This window comes from Leptopilina boulardi, unplaced genomic scaffold (genome assembly GCF_019393585.1).
Source record: "Leptopilina boulardi isolate dan_hultmark-lab unplaced genomic scaffold, ZJU_Lbou_2.1 LbouV2_112, whole genome shotgun sequence".
Lineage (NCBI taxonomy): Eukaryota > Metazoa > Arthropoda > Insecta > Hymenoptera > Figitidae > Leptopilina > Leptopilina boulardi.
This window is the reverse complement of record NW_026137655.1, coordinates 3,366,948-3,381,904: the sequence shown is the minus strand read 5'-3', so window position 1 is coordinate 3,381,904 and position 14,957 is coordinate 3,366,948. Positions and strand designations below refer to the sequence as shown.

General features: G+C 28.3%; 5 protein-coding genes across 8 annotated transcripts; 2 read left to right on the top strand and 3 right to left on the bottom strand.

Annotated features, from left to right (window-relative positions):
- Positions 1–16: 16 nt before the first annotated feature.
- On the bottom strand, positions 17–4,373 carry LOC127279905 (globin). Of its 4 annotated transcripts, none has more exons than XM_051302577.1 (4): positions 4,118–4,373; positions 3,597–3,754; positions 2,312–2,537; positions 17–1,050 (listed from the first exon to the last, which is right to left on the bottom strand). In XM_051302577.1, exons 1-4 carry the CDS (start codon positions 4,211–4,213, stop codon positions 922–924), a joined length of 609 nt encoding a protein of 202 aa, XP_051158534.1. In that variant the 5' UTR covers positions 4,214–4,373; the 3' UTR covers positions 17–921. The 4 variants fall into 4 exon arrangements, with proteins under 4 accessions (XP_051158534.1, XP_051158526.1, XP_051158535.1 ...); XM_051302569.1 differs by having other exon boundaries at positions 4,079–4,368; XM_051302578.1 differs by having other exon boundaries at positions 4,150–4,352.
- A 635-nt stretch (positions 4,374–5,008) lies between these two features.
- Positions 5,009–6,813, bottom strand: LOC127279897 (deoxyhypusine hydroxylase). Its single transcript, XM_051302557.1, has 4 exons — positions 6,664–6,813; positions 5,999–6,280; positions 5,551–5,874; positions 5,009–5,470 (listed from the first exon to the last, which is right to left on the bottom strand). Exons 2-4 carry the CDS (start codon positions 6,276–6,278, stop codon positions 5,160–5,162), a joined length of 915 nt encoding a protein of 304 aa, XP_051158514.1. The 5' UTR covers positions 6,279–6,280; positions 6,664–6,813; the 3' UTR covers positions 5,009–5,159.
- Positions 6,814–6,816: 3 nt separating this feature from the next.
- Positions 6,817–9,023, top strand: LOC127279820 (26S proteasome non-ATPase regulatory subunit 4). The gene is made up of 6 exons (XM_051302418.1): positions 6,817–6,960; positions 7,372–7,512; positions 7,634–7,745; positions 7,830–8,204; positions 8,281–8,566; positions 8,674–9,023. Exons 1-6 carry the CDS (start codon positions 6,935–6,937, stop codon positions 8,889–8,891), a joined length of 1,158 nt encoding a protein of 385 aa, XP_051158375.1. The 5' UTR covers positions 6,817–6,934; the 3' UTR covers positions 8,892–9,023.
- Positions 9,024–9,172: 149 nt separating this feature from the next.
- LOC127279786 (DNA polymerase eta) lies at positions 9,173–12,615 on the top strand. The gene is made up of 7 exons (XM_051302351.1): positions 9,173–9,628; positions 9,700–9,834; positions 9,930–10,138; positions 10,216–10,382; positions 10,459–10,682; positions 10,755–10,878; positions 11,002–12,615. Exons 1-7 carry the CDS (start codon positions 9,492–9,494, stop codon positions 12,478–12,480), a joined length of 2,475 nt encoding a protein of 824 aa, XP_051158308.1. The 5' UTR covers positions 9,173–9,491; the 3' UTR covers positions 12,481–12,615.
- Positions 12,469–14,935, bottom strand: LOC127279797 (protein FAM98A). Its single transcript, XM_051302386.1, has 6 exons — positions 14,780–14,935; positions 14,628–14,701; positions 14,048–14,411; positions 13,655–13,945; positions 13,299–13,594; positions 12,469–13,237 (listed from the first exon to the last, which is right to left on the bottom strand). Exons 2-6 carry the CDS (start codon positions 14,675–14,677, stop codon positions 12,814–12,816), a joined length of 1,425 nt encoding a protein of 474 aa, XP_051158343.1. The 5' UTR covers positions 14,678–14,701; positions 14,780–14,935; the 3' UTR covers positions 12,469–12,813.
- Positions 14,936–14,957: the final 22 nt, after the last annotated feature.

Here is a 14,957-nt window from a genome sequence, read left to right as displayed (position 1 = left end):
TATTTTGAAAAATTAGTCAATTTTGAAATTTTTTTATTTGTCAGAAAAAAATAAAAAATCTATTTAGTCACTTTTAAATAAGTAATAGTTATCCGAATACATATTATTAAAATTGAATAATTCATGTATTAAACTCGCTTTATTTTACAAACATTTTTTCCTACTAAAATGCATTGAAATTTGCCATTTTCTTAGTTAATTAATTAATTACATTTTTTATTGATAATTATTAATGCTTAGAGCAACATTTTAAACATGTTGATAGTTATTCTTAATATTGGATATTTTTATCCAATCTATAATCACCTGCCAGTATTTTTTTTCTTCTTTAAAAGCATTTATTTACATAAATTACTAATCGTAAATTTTATATATGAAAATTATCAATTTTCTTCAAGCCTCTCTATGCAAATAAGAAGGGATAATATAATTTAAAGTACAATCACATATTATATGTAAAATGTAAACATTATTTAGACCATTTAATTAAGTTTCATATAAAACAAGTAGTCAACCCTATTAAAAACAACGTGCCTTATTAGTAGAGTAATAATAATAATAATAATAAAAATAATACAATTATTATGAAAATTAGTAATATTTTAAGACTATATTTTCTATTTATCGTCGTGTTGTAAAACATATTGACAAAGTTTTTAAACTTTTTTTTGAGATAAAATTTTGTTTTAAGAAAAATATCTATTGATAAAATTGTTTATCGATTTTAATTATTTTCAATTTTAACTTTTTGATGAATTTTTTTTCTAGGATTGAAATATTGTCCTAGAGATTATAATATAACATAGCCACAGTAAAATTTGTGATAGGCCGGTATTGTTGTTTTGCGAATTCATTTTTTTTCATCATCAGCGAAAACATTTTTTTTAATTATTTTCAAAATTATAACGAAACTTTTGATTACTAAGAGTATGCTTTATAAAGACATTCAAAAGCAACGTCAAGGGTTTTATTCCAAGCGTCTCGTGTTTCTGGTGTGAATTTTGAGCCCAAACTTACGCCTAGAATTTCCATAATCACTGCTTTTAATTGCTGAAATATGTAAACAAAATTTTTTATTAGTCTTTTGTTCTGTTTTTTTCTATTATTATTAATTAATTATCAAATGAGACTTTTTTGCAAGTAGTTTCAAAAGATAATTTTTTTTTTAAACGCCAAGAAGAAATAAATTGATTTAATTTAATGATACTCGATAAAGTATTGTGACGCCGGTAATTTTCTACTAGAGATGTATAAACCAAGTAATGCCTTTTATTCATTTCTCCTTGATATATTATCCAAATTAAATGATTGGAGTTGAACTAAATACCAATTGATAAATTATTGTGTGATATCTTTTTGTCCCTTCGTGTGTGATATTGAATTCAAATGAATAAAATATATATGTACATATATATACGGCTTTGTGCAAAAATATATCGTTACTCAAATCAATGAAGCGAACCGATTTAACGACTTTGTGGGTTTAACGAGTCTGACAATGTATATACGCATTAACGCAGAGTGTGTATTGTTTCACACGAATCAGAAAACATTGAATATTCAAATATTGTTTTCCCCTATACATGGAGAATATTGTCGTAAAATTGTTACTCTTTCAAGTACGTGACTATCCCTGTTAACTAGAGACTCAAAATCATTATTCCGCCTCGCATCCTTCAAACAACATATTTGACTAATTAAATTCTCAACTAATAAAAGCAAATTCCCGCTTATTATGCTACAATGTCATCATTTTCTTCGAGTGTTAAATAATTGATATATAATTTTCTTCTCAAGATTATTTAGATCCTTAAATAGGAATCTCATTTTCATAATTGGTTTATTATACTGTTGATTTCTCGTATTTCAAAAAAATTTAATTATCTACTTTTTATAATTTAACTCAAGATTTATTTTTACTATCTTTATAAACATATATCGATTTTTTTCAAATAAATAAAGAAAAAAATTTGGATTCTTTCCAAAATATTTTTCAACTAAAAATAAATTAAGATTAGTATTTAAAATTTGAGCAAAACAAATTTAAATCATTCTAAAATTCGCGAGATTATGTCATCGGCTAATTGACCTCTATTTAGTTTGAAAGAAGTTTTAACTCACGTACAAAAAAAAATTCAATTATCGTTACATTCACACTGACCAAGTTTAAAGACTGGAGTTTTATGTATGAATTTACGACTCTTAACTTGTAAAGGCTCTCTCATCGCTTGTCAAGCTATGGAGAGAGAGAGAGAGAAAAAAACACATTAGTCATGCAAAACTCGAAAAAAAAGTTAAGGAAGCTACTCACGTCAAACTGCTCCTTGGTTTGTCCACGTTTTCTGTGCCTCTCACCCAAGCTAATCAGGCTTGCTTCCATTAAAGGAGGATCATTAATGGCGTCGATCACACTGCCTAAGGCCGTGACTATATTTAAACAATGTGCTTGATATTTTTTATTATTTGGAAGTTCCTCCAATGGAACGTCTTTGAACGAGGCGAATAACTTTTGATATTCCGGATACTTTTTGAAATATCTGTAAAAATTTCAAATGTGTTCCTATAAAATTATTTTAAGGAATTCTAAAATTATTATAAAAAAAATTTTTTCATTGAAATTAAAAATTTGAAAATCTTCAGATTGAAAAATATTTCGATTGAAAACTTCATAATAAATCGAATTAAACGCAATTTTAATTTCTTACTTTCATATTTATCTTTATATTTCTCGATGAGATAATAATTAAATAATTATCAAATTTTTGCCATTTCAAAAGATTATACAAATACGATTGCGGGTAAATAATGTGGCCTTGCATTTATCTTCAATTTTGTATTCTAAAAAATTATTTTTTCTTATAAATAAGATGTAAAGAATATATTGCAAATAAATAACGCAAAATAATAGAATGAATAAATAGTTTCATCACTTTTTAAATAGTAAAATAGTTTCTTCATATTATATGAATGAAGATATACGCTTAATTAATTTCAAAGTAAAATACGTGCATAGTTTACTAATATTACAAGGTATGCAGAAAATAGTGCATCGCGCGTTGAATAGTAATGTCAGTAGCACGTGTGACAAGAAACAGGAGCAATTAATTTTATAACACACTATAACAAAGTATAGGATTAGCTTGTGGTAACTGTTTGAAAGGCAAACTAGAAAATCAATACTTCTCATATACATTATTTCAATATTCTATTATAAATAAATAGCTGTATAATAATGCTGAAAAGCCACATTTCCGGTAAAGGACCGCACAAAATGAAATATCGAATTGAGCGTTAAAACTATTTAATATCTTCATATTAATAATGACTTAATGTCCGGGAAAAAGGACTAGAAAATTTTTTCACTTTAATGCGAAAAAAAATTGTAAATTAACTTAAATAGTAAAATTAATTAATAAATTAATTTGAATATTTGAAATTAAATGACGCATATTCCGTTATTACACGTGACGAGGATAAAAGTAAACTATAAAAAAAATTAATATTTCGTAATATAATTTAATCGATGTTTATGAACATATGCTGGAAGGAAATTTTTACATATTTAGAAAGCAGAAGAATTTTATACAAGTACTCACGCAATCATTATCGCGACACCGGTGCCAACGGGATCCTTCTTTAAAATACTCCACGTGTTCTGAACAAGTTTTTTCTGCTTTCCGGACAGATTGGTTACAGGATCGATAACATTATCATTCGATGAATTCCATAACATGCTAAGTGAAGAACCCATTGTCTGTTAAAAAATTAATAAAATACAAGACAAATTAGTATAACAATCAACGAAATGAAAAAACTAATTTTTATAAAAAAGGAACTTATTTCAAAAATTTTTCCAAATATTTTCTTATTAATATTATTAATTATTTATATTTCAATTATATTATTATTAAAATTATTTATTTACTCTTAGAAAATTAATAATTTTTTAATGTAAAAAATCTTTTTAAGAATATTTCTATCTAAATTTCCTTTTAAAGTTGATGATTTTGCAAATTAGAATTTATAGAATAAAAAATGAAATTAAAAAAAGAAAAATTTCAGTAGTAAACAATTTTACACTGTGATGTAATAATGAAAATAATTGATAAAAGTTCACTTCAATAACGGTTTCTTTTTGGAGCACTAAACCTCTCGGAGTTTTGTCGAGAACTGTTAAACAACCTGTGACTCGTCCACATCTATACGTATACATTTCCGTGACTCGAAGCGTGGTAGAGATGCGCTTTCGATCTCGAGTCTCTTTTCTCGTATTGTGTACTTGACAAACTATTTTTGTGCGCCGCGCATCCAAATTGTTATACAAAAGTTATATACAAATGAATCTCACTGATTAAAAATAAAACTTAAATTTATATAAATTTTTCTTTTTTTTCACTTTATTTTTCACAAAATTATTTGTTTTTTAATTCTTACTGAAATAAAAATTTATTATTGTATTCAGAAGCAGAGAAAAAAATGTTTTTAAAAATTATTTTGAATTAAAACTGATATTCAGTAGCATAGTGTAGAAAATAATATTACTAACGAAAATAAATTGATTAATTAAGTTAAAAAAATACTTGCCAGATGGATGATTTTTTTAATTATCATATTTTTGTATCTGATTATCATATTTGAATGCTATATCTCTAACTTGTTGTCTTCTACGTTCTCGTGCTGTTTTCATCGTTTTTCTTATATCATTTGTTGAACTTGAAACTTAAGAGAAAGAACTGATAAGACTTTAATTTTATTGCAATTAATTGTAAAAAAAAACTTTATATTTATATTTTCAAAATACTTACAAATATCCAGGTTGGAATTTCGTCTCGTTGGCTTTAAATAATTAATAATATTGAGAAATATTCTAATTTATTTAATTTTCACAAAACGTCAAAATATTCAGAAACATTTGATCGCTGAACTTTGAAAGTAGTTTTTTCCCCTCTTTATTTATTTTTTAAATTTATATTTCTTAAATTTTTTAACCCTTTTTTGAAGTCACAAATATTATGATAATTATTTTATTTGAGTAAAAATATTTAAAACTGTACAAATGTTTAATTTATCAAGTTTTTTAAAAGCGAATCTGTATAAAATTTCTAAATTTGAAAAGCAGCAACATAGGCTTTTTTTTTAAAGTACTGCATCTTTTACTGTTACGAGACAATTTCTGACAAAGTGTCAGCATACTGAAACTCAGAACTATTTTCATATTCACACATGTCCAAAGCAATAACGCAACTTTCGCGAACTACACGCTTCTCATCTTTAAGATACTTATTCAAAATGTCCAAGCAATCTTCCGTAGCAATTGCACCCAATGCTTCAGCGCACTCGTGACGAACCATTTCGTTTTCCTTCTCATCTATAAGAGATTCCTTGAGATATGGAACAGAAATTTCCTCTTGTAGTTGACCAAGAACAAATGCAATCTCATGACGAAAAAGCGCGGTCCCAGCCTTTAAACCTATAACAATTAAATATAAATAAAAAGTAATGAGTAGAAAAAAATTAATTGACAGAATGATAATTAAAATATAAATTTACCCTCTGCAATGGCAAGTGTACTTTCATTTGTCCGAATATTTCTGAGTGCAAACATGGCACGATATCTATTAAAGAGCGATTCATTTTCATCTAGAAGAATAGTTTTTAATTCGTCGACGCTTTTCATTTCGCATGGAGGTGCAGGATCAACAGAAGCATAAGGATTTTTTGACAATTTTTCTATTGTTGATTTAGGATCGTCTAACCATTGCAATCGTCTTAAAGCCAATTCGCAAGTTTCAGCAACCTCGGGAAGGGGATCTTTCGAATATTCTTCAAGGATGGGAATCACTTTACTGTCACCAATTGCTCCAAGAGCTTCACCTTTTTTTCAAGAAAGAAATATATTTATTTAAAAAAATGTGATTCTTTAATTTTATAATTTAATATTTTTATTTATCTTTCCTTTAAAAAAAGACAAAATTTCAAAATACTTTAAAAGAATCACCTGCTTCGTGACGGACCATCGGCTCTTGTGTCGTATCTTTCAAAACTTTAATGAGTACAGATAATGCTTGAGTATCTTGCATTTGTCCCAGACAATAAGCAAGTTCATGCTTTAATAATGCAGACGGATCATTAAATCCTTTTTCTATTTGGTCGATTGCTAATTTTCCTCCAATATTTTTCAAGGTGAAAAGAGCACGAAATCGTTCTTTTAATGGTCGATTTTCGTCATTTAATACACGACCTATTGCTGCAATGTCTTCATCTTTTACATCCGCCATATCTTTAATACAAAATCATTTTTTAAGTTGATTAATATAACATTTTTGCAAAATCACTTTTCAGAATTAAAAATTTAATACAAGAATTAATTTGTTACGCTTATTATTACAGTTTATTGTATAAATAACCAGTAAAAAAGTGAATAGCTAATTAGAGAAGATGATAAATTTACATATATCAATTAATACACAATCTGTTAATTGTTAAACAATTGTAATCATTAAAATTAGTAATTAAACTTAATCAAAATATATACATAATCTCTTAAGTTTTATTTATATAATTATTTATTAAATTATAATTGTTATTTATTATTTTTCTATTATTTTTTGAATTTTAAAATTTATACATAACCTAAAAAAGTGACTCATATTTTTGAAGTACCTTTTATAGATGTGTGCTAATTAAATTCACAAGTAAACTATTGATTAGAGAAATATTAATATTTAATTTTTACACCAGTCAAACAATTTTAAACGAAATATATAAATTATTTAAATATTTTTTAAATTAAAAAAATAGTGTCAAAAATCACGTGGAAATTGAACACAAAAATTCTCAGTGACTGTCGGAATGAAATGGAAATGAAATGAAACTGGAATTTTCGAAGAAATGAGAGGAGGAAAATGGAACTTGAACCATTAGTAAATGCAAGATGGTGCTCGAAAGTACTATGATATGGTGAGCTGTCAATAATTTTTTAAATTATTTTTAATTTTAACATGCACTTTAAATATTTTTCAATTTTAAAAGGATAAATGATTTTTTTCTTTTTATATTTGTTTTTCTTGTAAACGAATACGACGTAAAGTTACTGAAAAAAATAATAATGTTATCCCGTCTATTTAGAGTGACAATGCAAAGTTGAATATCATGGTACACTCAAAAAATGTAAAATTCGTTAATATAGAGCATTAGAAATGAAAAAGTATGTTTTAAATTAGTAATTGTATTAATTTTTGATAAATTTTCAAAACTAGTTGTGAGAAAATAAATATTATAGTAAACATAACCTCTGAAAATAAGTGCAGTGGAGTTTGTAAAATTTGATTTGTTTATTATAGTTTTAATGTATTTTTTTTTATTCAACAGTGTCGACAACAGCGACTACATGAGAAATGGAGATTTTTTACCAACAAGATTGCAAGCTCAACAAGATGCGGTTAATTTAGTTTGTCTTTCAAAAACTCGTTCAAATCCTGAAAACAACGTTGGATTATTAACTCTTGCTAAGTAAACAATTTTTTTATATAAAATTTCTTGTATTTTATTAATGATAACGTTTATGTAGTATAGGTATAAACTATACTCTTAAATATTTTTTATTAATATTTAATTTGTTACATTTTTGCAGTGCCGAAGTTCTAGCAACATTGACCAGTGATGTTGGGCGAATTATTTCAAAACTTCACAAAGTCCAGCCGCATGGAAATCTCTGCCTAATAACGGGAATTAAAATTGCACACGTAAATATAGAAAATACACTATACGTCTCGTTTTAAAAATCTTTAATGAGAGATTTTACAATGTAATTATTTTTTTTCTTTTAGTTGGCTTTGAAGCATCGTCAGGGAAAGAATCACAAGATGCGTATTGTTGCATTTGTTGGAAGTCCAGTGTTGATTGATGATAAAGAATTAGTGAAATTAGCTAAACGTTTGAAAAAAGAGAAGGTCAATGTTGACATCATAAGTTTTGGCGAAGAAACTGTTAATAATGATGTTTTGACGGCATTTATTAACGCTCTGAATGGAAAGGATGGAACTGGAAGTCATCTCGTGACAGTTCCACCGGGTCCACATTTATCTGATGCTTTGATTTCATCACCAATTATTCAAGGCGAGGATGGAATGGGTGGTGCCGGAATGGGAGGAGCTGCCTTCGAATTCGGTGTCGATCCAAATGAAGATCCTGAACTTGCATTGGTATTTAAGAAATATTCATTCTCATGATTTAATTGTCTTAACAAATATATTTGTAATTTTATTTAAATTCCTCCAGGCTCTTCGTGTTTCCATGGAAGAACAACGACAAAGACAAGAGGATGAAGCCCGACGAGCTCAAGCTAAAGACGCGTCTGCCGATAAGAAACCAGAGACAATCAAGGAATCACCAAACGAAGAAGCAATGTTAAAGCGTGCACTTGAAATGTCCATGGAAGGACCCGAAGAATCGGTACCAGCATCTGATAATACAACTTCTAGCACTGGAGCAATGCCCGATTTTGCTCGTATGACTGAAGAGGAACAAATCGCCTTCGCTATGAAAATGTCCATGCAAGATCAACGTAAGTCGAAATTTTCAATTTTTATTGATTTAAAAGTACTCAATTTCGTATTTTAAAGTTTTTGCAATTTTTATTTATTAAAAAAATGTTTCGTATTATTTTTATAGCAGATGCAGATCCACCAAAAGAAGAAGCAATGGACGTGGAAGAAGATTATGCAGCGGTAATGTCAGATCCAGCATTTTTACAATCAGTTCTCGAAAGCCTTCCGGGTGTGGATCCACATTCGGAAGCTGTACGTGAAGCCGTTGGATCATTGCAACAAAATAAAGATAAGGAAAAGGAAAAAGAGAAGGAGAAAGATAAAGACAAAAGGAGTGGCTGATAATTTTTTTTTGATAGTGATAAGTTAATTTTGGATGATTTATATAATATTGCTGCTATTTGATACTCGATTGTGTGGAAAAATGTATCGACTCTACACAGAAAATATAATAAATCAATTTTCATTCAATAATTCTATTTTCATTCAAAATTAAAAACATATTCTATTTACAAAATTTTACTTATTTTTAAAAACATCTATATTTTTTATAATAAAAAGATTTTAATTAATTAATAAATGTTTGTATAAATCGCGTTTATTGGTTATTTCAAATTTACGCGCGATAAGCAACCAATGAATGTATAATTTCAAATAACCAATGAACGTATTTGTTATGACCATAATATATTGTATACAACATGGCGATCAGTCAAAGAAAAACAAACAAAATGTTTTTATCGCTATGTTTTATATGTATTTTTTTAATAATTAGTAATAGTAAATAAATTTATCATTTTTTGTTTTTAACATACAAGGTGTGTGCTACATTTTGATTTATATAATAAAAGAAGTGAAAGAATGTAAATAAACATTAGGATAACATAACCTCAAAAAGTAAAAAATATAAATATTCAAAATTTTGAGAAAGAATTAATTACAATGGCAAATTTTGGTGAAAGAATTGTAGTGTTAATAGATATGGATTGTTTTTTCTGTCAAGTTGAAGCTAGACTTCAACCAGAATATCAAGGAAAACCACTTGCTGTTGTTCAATATAATCAATGGAAATTAGGAGGGTAGGTTTACTATTATCTATTATTTTTTTTTAATTATTAATAATTAAATTTTACATTTAATTTATTTACAGAATAATTGCCGTAAATTATGAAGCCAGAGGATTTGGCGTAACCCGTCATATGCGTGGTGAAGAGGCTAAAGAAAAATGTCCAGATATAATTTTGGCCAGTGTTCCAGCACTTCGTGGAAAATCAGATACATCTAGGTAATTTTTAATTATATAATGACTAATTGATCAAATAATAATATGTTAATTAAATACAAAGATTAGTATAACTAAAATAATTATGAAAATTTCAGATATAGAAGTGCTGGAAGAGAAGTTATTGATGTTTTAAAAAAGCATTGCAATAAAATTGAAAGAGCAAGTATTGATGAAGCTTATTTGGATGTCACTCAAGTAGTTGAAAATCGATTAGCTGCAAATCCTCCTTCTTCGAGTGAATTGCTTAAACAATTGTCAAATACTTTCGTCGTTGGTTATTCAGAATCTGATAATAATGATGAAGGTACAAATTGAAAATACAAAAAAAATTTTTAATATAATTAATATTTCGTTCAATAATATTTTAATCATTTTTTCTAGAAAAGAGAAGTGAAGGTCTCAAGAATTGGTTAACCGCATCGTTCGATGAACTTAGTGATTTACAAGCTCAAAAACTTGCTATCGCCGGAACTATTGTTGAAGAAATCAGAAATGACGTTTATGAAACAACAAAATTTAGATGTTCAGCAGGAATTTCTTATAATAAAGTATGTACATCTTAGTGTAATTTACTTATTTAAATTTCATAATTATAAATTAATAATTGATATTGATATTTTTCAGATATTGGCAAAACTTGCGTGTGGCTTACATAAACCCAATAGACAAACAATATTGCCATCAAATGGCGTTCCTACATTATTTAAAACATTACCAGTGAAAAAAGTGAGAAATCTTGGAGGAAAACTTGGAGATGTTGTCATCGATTCTCTTAAGTGTAATGTCATGTCAGATCTCTTACGATATTCCTTGATGGACCTTCAAAAATTATTTGACGAAAAAACTGGGTAAATATTATTGAAATATTACCTAATTGTAATAATAATATTATTTTATTATTATTTGTGCCTTTTTTTAAGATTTTGGCTGTATAATATTGCTCGCGGTATTGACAACGAACCAGTGACAACACGATTAGTTTCCAAATCAATTGGTGTTTGTAAAAAATTTCCTGGAAAACAAGCCATCTCTAATGCTGATGTAGTAAGTTTTAAAAAAAGGAATTTCAAATTAATTAAATATACATAGGAAATTTAAAAGTACTCAAAATTAATTGAATAAATATTTAATTAAAACTAAACAATATTTTTCTTTTTTATTCAACAGTTGAAAAACTGGCTTAGAGATCTTACAGCGGAAGTTTGTGAGCGTCTCGATCAGGATCTGGAAGAAAACGAGAGACGCGCAACACTCTTGACTGTCAGTTTCCATTATTATCAAAACCAAGTTGAAACTTCTCAGTCACGTTCCTGTCCTTTGAACTCATATAAACCAGAAAAAGTCGCAGCTTCATGTTTCAATGTTATTACCAAATCAGTGCAACATCCAATTTCTTTTATTGGACTTTCGGCTGGAAAATTTATAGCAGCAAAAGGTAGTGATTTTTTTCGAAATTTTTTTAAAACAAATACAAATAAACATGACAATGAAACAAATTCATCGGAATCAATCGATGTGAAAAAGGAATTAAACACAAGTGTTGAACATATAAACGATCATGAAGTCAAGTCGGTTTTAAATTCAAAGGAAAATAATTGCACAACAGAAGAAAGTACTGTTAGAAAAGATGAAAATGATTTTAGACAAGTCAAAAATGAGTGTAAAACGATAGAAAATTCTGATATAGAACATGAAAATTTATTAAATAATTATAAAAGGACTTCTCGGGACAGTTTTGATAGAGCTCTAAATTCTGATCACTTTAAACAATCATTTTTTATGAATATTCTAAAAAGGAACCACGAAAGTCCTGGAAATGGAAAAAACGATTCTCAAGTAAATAAAGAAAAACATGATGAAATTCCCGATGGAAACATTAATGATTTAAATGTGAGTGATTCAGAAGAAAATCATCTAAATGATTCGGAAAATCTGGAACAAATTCCTTCTTGTGATTCTTTCATCTCAATAGAAAATTCTTCCAAAACAGAACACCAAAAAAATCAAGAAAAAATGGAAGCCGGATCAAAATATTCAAATTCACAAATATTAAATAGTAATTGGTCGGCAGCAAAAATGGACAATATGGAACCTTTTGTAAATAATAATGGAAATGTAAGTGTCAAATTAAGAGAAATCTTTCCAGATTTAAGTGACATTGATCCAGGTGTTATTTCACTTTTACCACAAGAATTACAAAAGGAAGCTTCTGAACTTTTAAAAAATACTACAAAGACAAATAAGAAAGCTGAAATTCTGGCGAAACATATTAAAATGAAAAAGAGCAATAATAATAATAAAAAGTGTCAAGAACCCAGATCCAGTAAAAACGAAAATACAATACAAAATTTTTTAATTAAACCAAGCACAAGTAGTGAGACTGATGATTCTTTTAAAAAATGCGACAAATGCCATCAATTAGTACAAGTCGAAAAATTAATCGAACACAATGATTATCACATTGCACATGAGTTACAGCGAGAAATGAATAAAATAGACAACAATTCCACATTAATACAAGACAATAATAACTGTATGAAAAGAAAATATAACTTCGATTCAAATGGTGAAAATTCTAAAAAACGAGGTACAAAAACACAGAAAAATAATACCAAAAGTAAATCAATAGCCTCATACTTTTCGTAAACATTTATTTGAAAATTTAAAGCAAAGTTGTAAATATTGTAACTTATGAAACAAACTTATTTTTATATAAATTGTAAAATTTGTATTTTCTACTATTAGCTTAATTTTAAAAATAAAATTAAAAATCAGTTTTTATGCTTTTTTGTTCGTATAATTTAAATCACTTCAAAATGATATTGTACTGCAATGTTTTTTTTACTTAAGAAAAAGAACAATATCATTTCAAAATTATCTCACTTATTACTGTTCATAACAGAATATTTATACGATTATGACTTAATTTTATAGAAAAATTAGAAAAAAAAATTCACTCGATTGAAAAGAAAGCATAAATTAATAATTACGTCCTCTTCCACCACGATTATAACCACCACGTTGATAATGTGAATCGCCTTGGTTCCATCCACCTTGAACTCGACCACGTTTACCTTCGTCTCTATGATCGGCATAACCTCCACGCTTTCCATAACCAGATGGATTTTGTGACGAAGATTGAAAATAATCTTCTGCTCTTGGTTTTTGACTACTACTGAAGTAATCCTCTGCTCGATAACTTCTTTCAGGAGCTGATCGATTTTGACCAAAATTATTTGACGCATCTTTGTGATCATGATGGCCACCTCTACCGCCGTAACCACCGCCTCCTCCACCATAATTTCCACCTCCTCCGCCTCCGCCTCTGCCACCTCTGCCTCCATAACCACCTCCTCCACTGAAATTTCCACCACCTCTGGCTGATTGTCCGCCTCTGCCACCCCTAAAAAAATAAATAATAATTAATTATTTTATTTGAAGTAAATCGATATTTATGAATTTACCCAAAGTTTTGGCCTCCGGCACGATCTTTTTGCCATGGTGGCATTTCCGGTGGCGGTGGTTCCTGTTCATATGGTCTTCCTCCGCGATCAGGAACAGCGCCTATTATTACTTTATTCACTTGACTTCGAGTATTTTTACGCACCGAGGCATTACTTGTCTTTTCCAATATCGCAATATCTTCGCGAGCCGCTAATAACTGAGCAATGGAAACGCCTGGCTCTCGTAACATAGCATCTCTTTTACTTTTGAAACATGTCATCACTTCATTCTCCTTGCTTTTTAATCTATCCGACCACTGGGGAAAAAATTATCATTATTAAACAATCAATTTAAATAAATTAAATTGAATTCTTACCAAAAAGGACTGAACTGTGACATCCAATCGTTTTAGTAAAAGTTCACGTCTTATCGTGTATTCCGACTGTAATTCGCTCTGAAGTTCTTTTAATTTTTGCCACTGATTATTAGATAATTTTCCAACAAATATCGGTTTACTTAGAAGTTGAGGCGGTACTTGTGCTTTTACTTCCTGTAATTTTGTAGCTACTTTATTGAAAAGAATTTCCGCCGATATATTATCCGGTGGTTTTTGAAATCTTAACATCACCAGAATATTCTTTAAATTTTTCGCAGTTGAAGTTTCACTCTGGAGAAAAATATATAATTTCAAATTTCGTCGAATTAATTAAAATTTAATATAATAAATATCAAATTATCAATTTGTACATTGGGAGATTTTCATACTTACAATAGTAACTTCCATGTGTTCTTCGACGGGCTTTTTGGATTCCAATAAAGTTGCCGTCATAAGCTCTGATAGCAAATAATCTAGAAGAAACAGTCTTTGCTCTTTGTTTGCTAATCGTTGATTAACATTTCCCGTCATTAATTGTTGATTAATGCATCCAATTTCTTTGAGAAAGGAGCTTAATTCTAAGAGAAATGAACTAGCATCGTCTGGTGATGTAGTAGGATGAACACTTTCATCAAGTTTACTGAGTAATACAATTTTTTCCGCTAACCATGCAACAAGTTCAGTAAATTGAACAGATTTTGGTCCAATATCAACGGCTTCGCTAAATTTCCCATAATTAAGTAGTGGTCCCGTATATCTAAAACAAAAACATTACTAATACGTTATTGTTTGAAATCGAAAAGAAAAATAATAAAATTTTAGGAACAAAATACAATTATATAACAAAAAAATTCACTAATAAATTAATTAGTTACAATTGTAATTAAAGTTATTTATATTTTCATATTTTACTTTAAACATATCATTACATACTTTAATAATTTTAATTTAGAAACATAACCTCAAAACTTACCCAAAATCCTGAAGGATTTGTAGCATTTCCTGTACCATTTCCTCTTCCATGGTTGCAAGATTTTGCCACACGAACTTTATATTTGAAAATAAGTGCCAATCATGTAAAAATTCACTTTTTTACAATGTATTTTAATTAAATTTAAATCTTACGTGAACACCGCAAAATGCTAATGGTCAGATTGCTCCGATACTTCAAACGCCTGTAAAGCAGCTTTTATTCGTACCCACATGCATGTCATTTTAAATGTCAAATTTTCATTGTGAGATTAAATTCCCTATATGACAGAATTCTGGGAATTTCGATTTTATTTTGTAACAATTTAAAGGT

Coding starts and splice junctions, on each gene's coding strand:
- LOC127279797 (XM_051302386.1), bottom strand. CDS start 14,677: ATGGAAGAGGAAATGGTACAGGAAATGCTACAAATCCTTCAGGATTTT. Junction 13,946..14,047: donor AACACATGGAAGTTACTATT/GTAAGTATGAAA, acceptor ATTTTTCTCCAG/AGTGAAACTTCAACTGCGAA. Junction 13,595..13,654: donor TCACAGTTCAGTCCTTTTTG/GTAAGAATTCAA, acceptor TTTTTTCCCCAG/TGGTCGGATAGATTAAAAAG.
- LOC127279786 (XM_051302351.1), top strand. CDS start 9,492: ATGGCAAATTTTGGTGAAAGAATTGTAGTGTTAATAGATATGGATTGT. Junction 9,835..9,929: donor GGAAAATCAGATACATCTAG/GTAATTTTTAAT, acceptor TGAAAATTTCAG/ATATAGAAGTGCTGGAAGAG. Junction 10,383..10,458: donor CAGGAATTTCTTATAATAAA/GTATGTACATCT, acceptor GATATTTTTCAG/ATATTGGCAAAACTTGCGTG.
- LOC127279897 (XM_051302557.1), bottom strand. CDS start 6,278: ATGGCGGATGTAAAAGATGAAGACATTGCAGCAATAGGTCGTGTATTA. Junction 5,875..5,998: donor GATGGTCCGTCACGAAGCAG/GTGATTCTTTTA, acceptor CTTGAAAAAAAG/GTGAAGCTCTTGGAGCAATT. Junction 5,471..5,550: donor TACACTTGCCATTGCAGAGG/GTAAATTTATAT, acceptor TAATTGTTATAG/GTTTAAAGGCTGGGACCGCG.
- LOC127279820 (XM_051302418.1), top strand. CDS start 6,935: ATGGTGCTCGAAAGTACTATGATATG. Junction 8,205..8,280: donor AAGATCCTGAACTTGCATTG/GTATTTAAGAAA, acceptor AAATTCCTCCAG/GCTCTTCGTGTTTCCATGGA. Junction 8,567..8,673: donor AATGTCCATGCAAGATCAAC/GTAAGTCGAAAT, acceptor TTATTTTTATAG/CAGATGCAGATCCACCAAAA.
- LOC127279905 (XM_051302569.1), bottom strand. CDS start 4,213: ATGTATACGTATAGATGTGGACGAGTCACAGGTTGTTTAACAGTTCTC. Junction 2,538..3,596: donor GGTGTCGCGATAATGATTGC/GTGAGTACTTGT, acceptor AAATTTTTACAG/ATATTTCAAAAAGTATCCGG. Junction 1,051..2,311: donor AAACCAAGGAGCAGTTTGAC/GTGAGTAGCTTC, acceptor TACATATTTCAG/CAATTAAAAGCAGTGATTAT.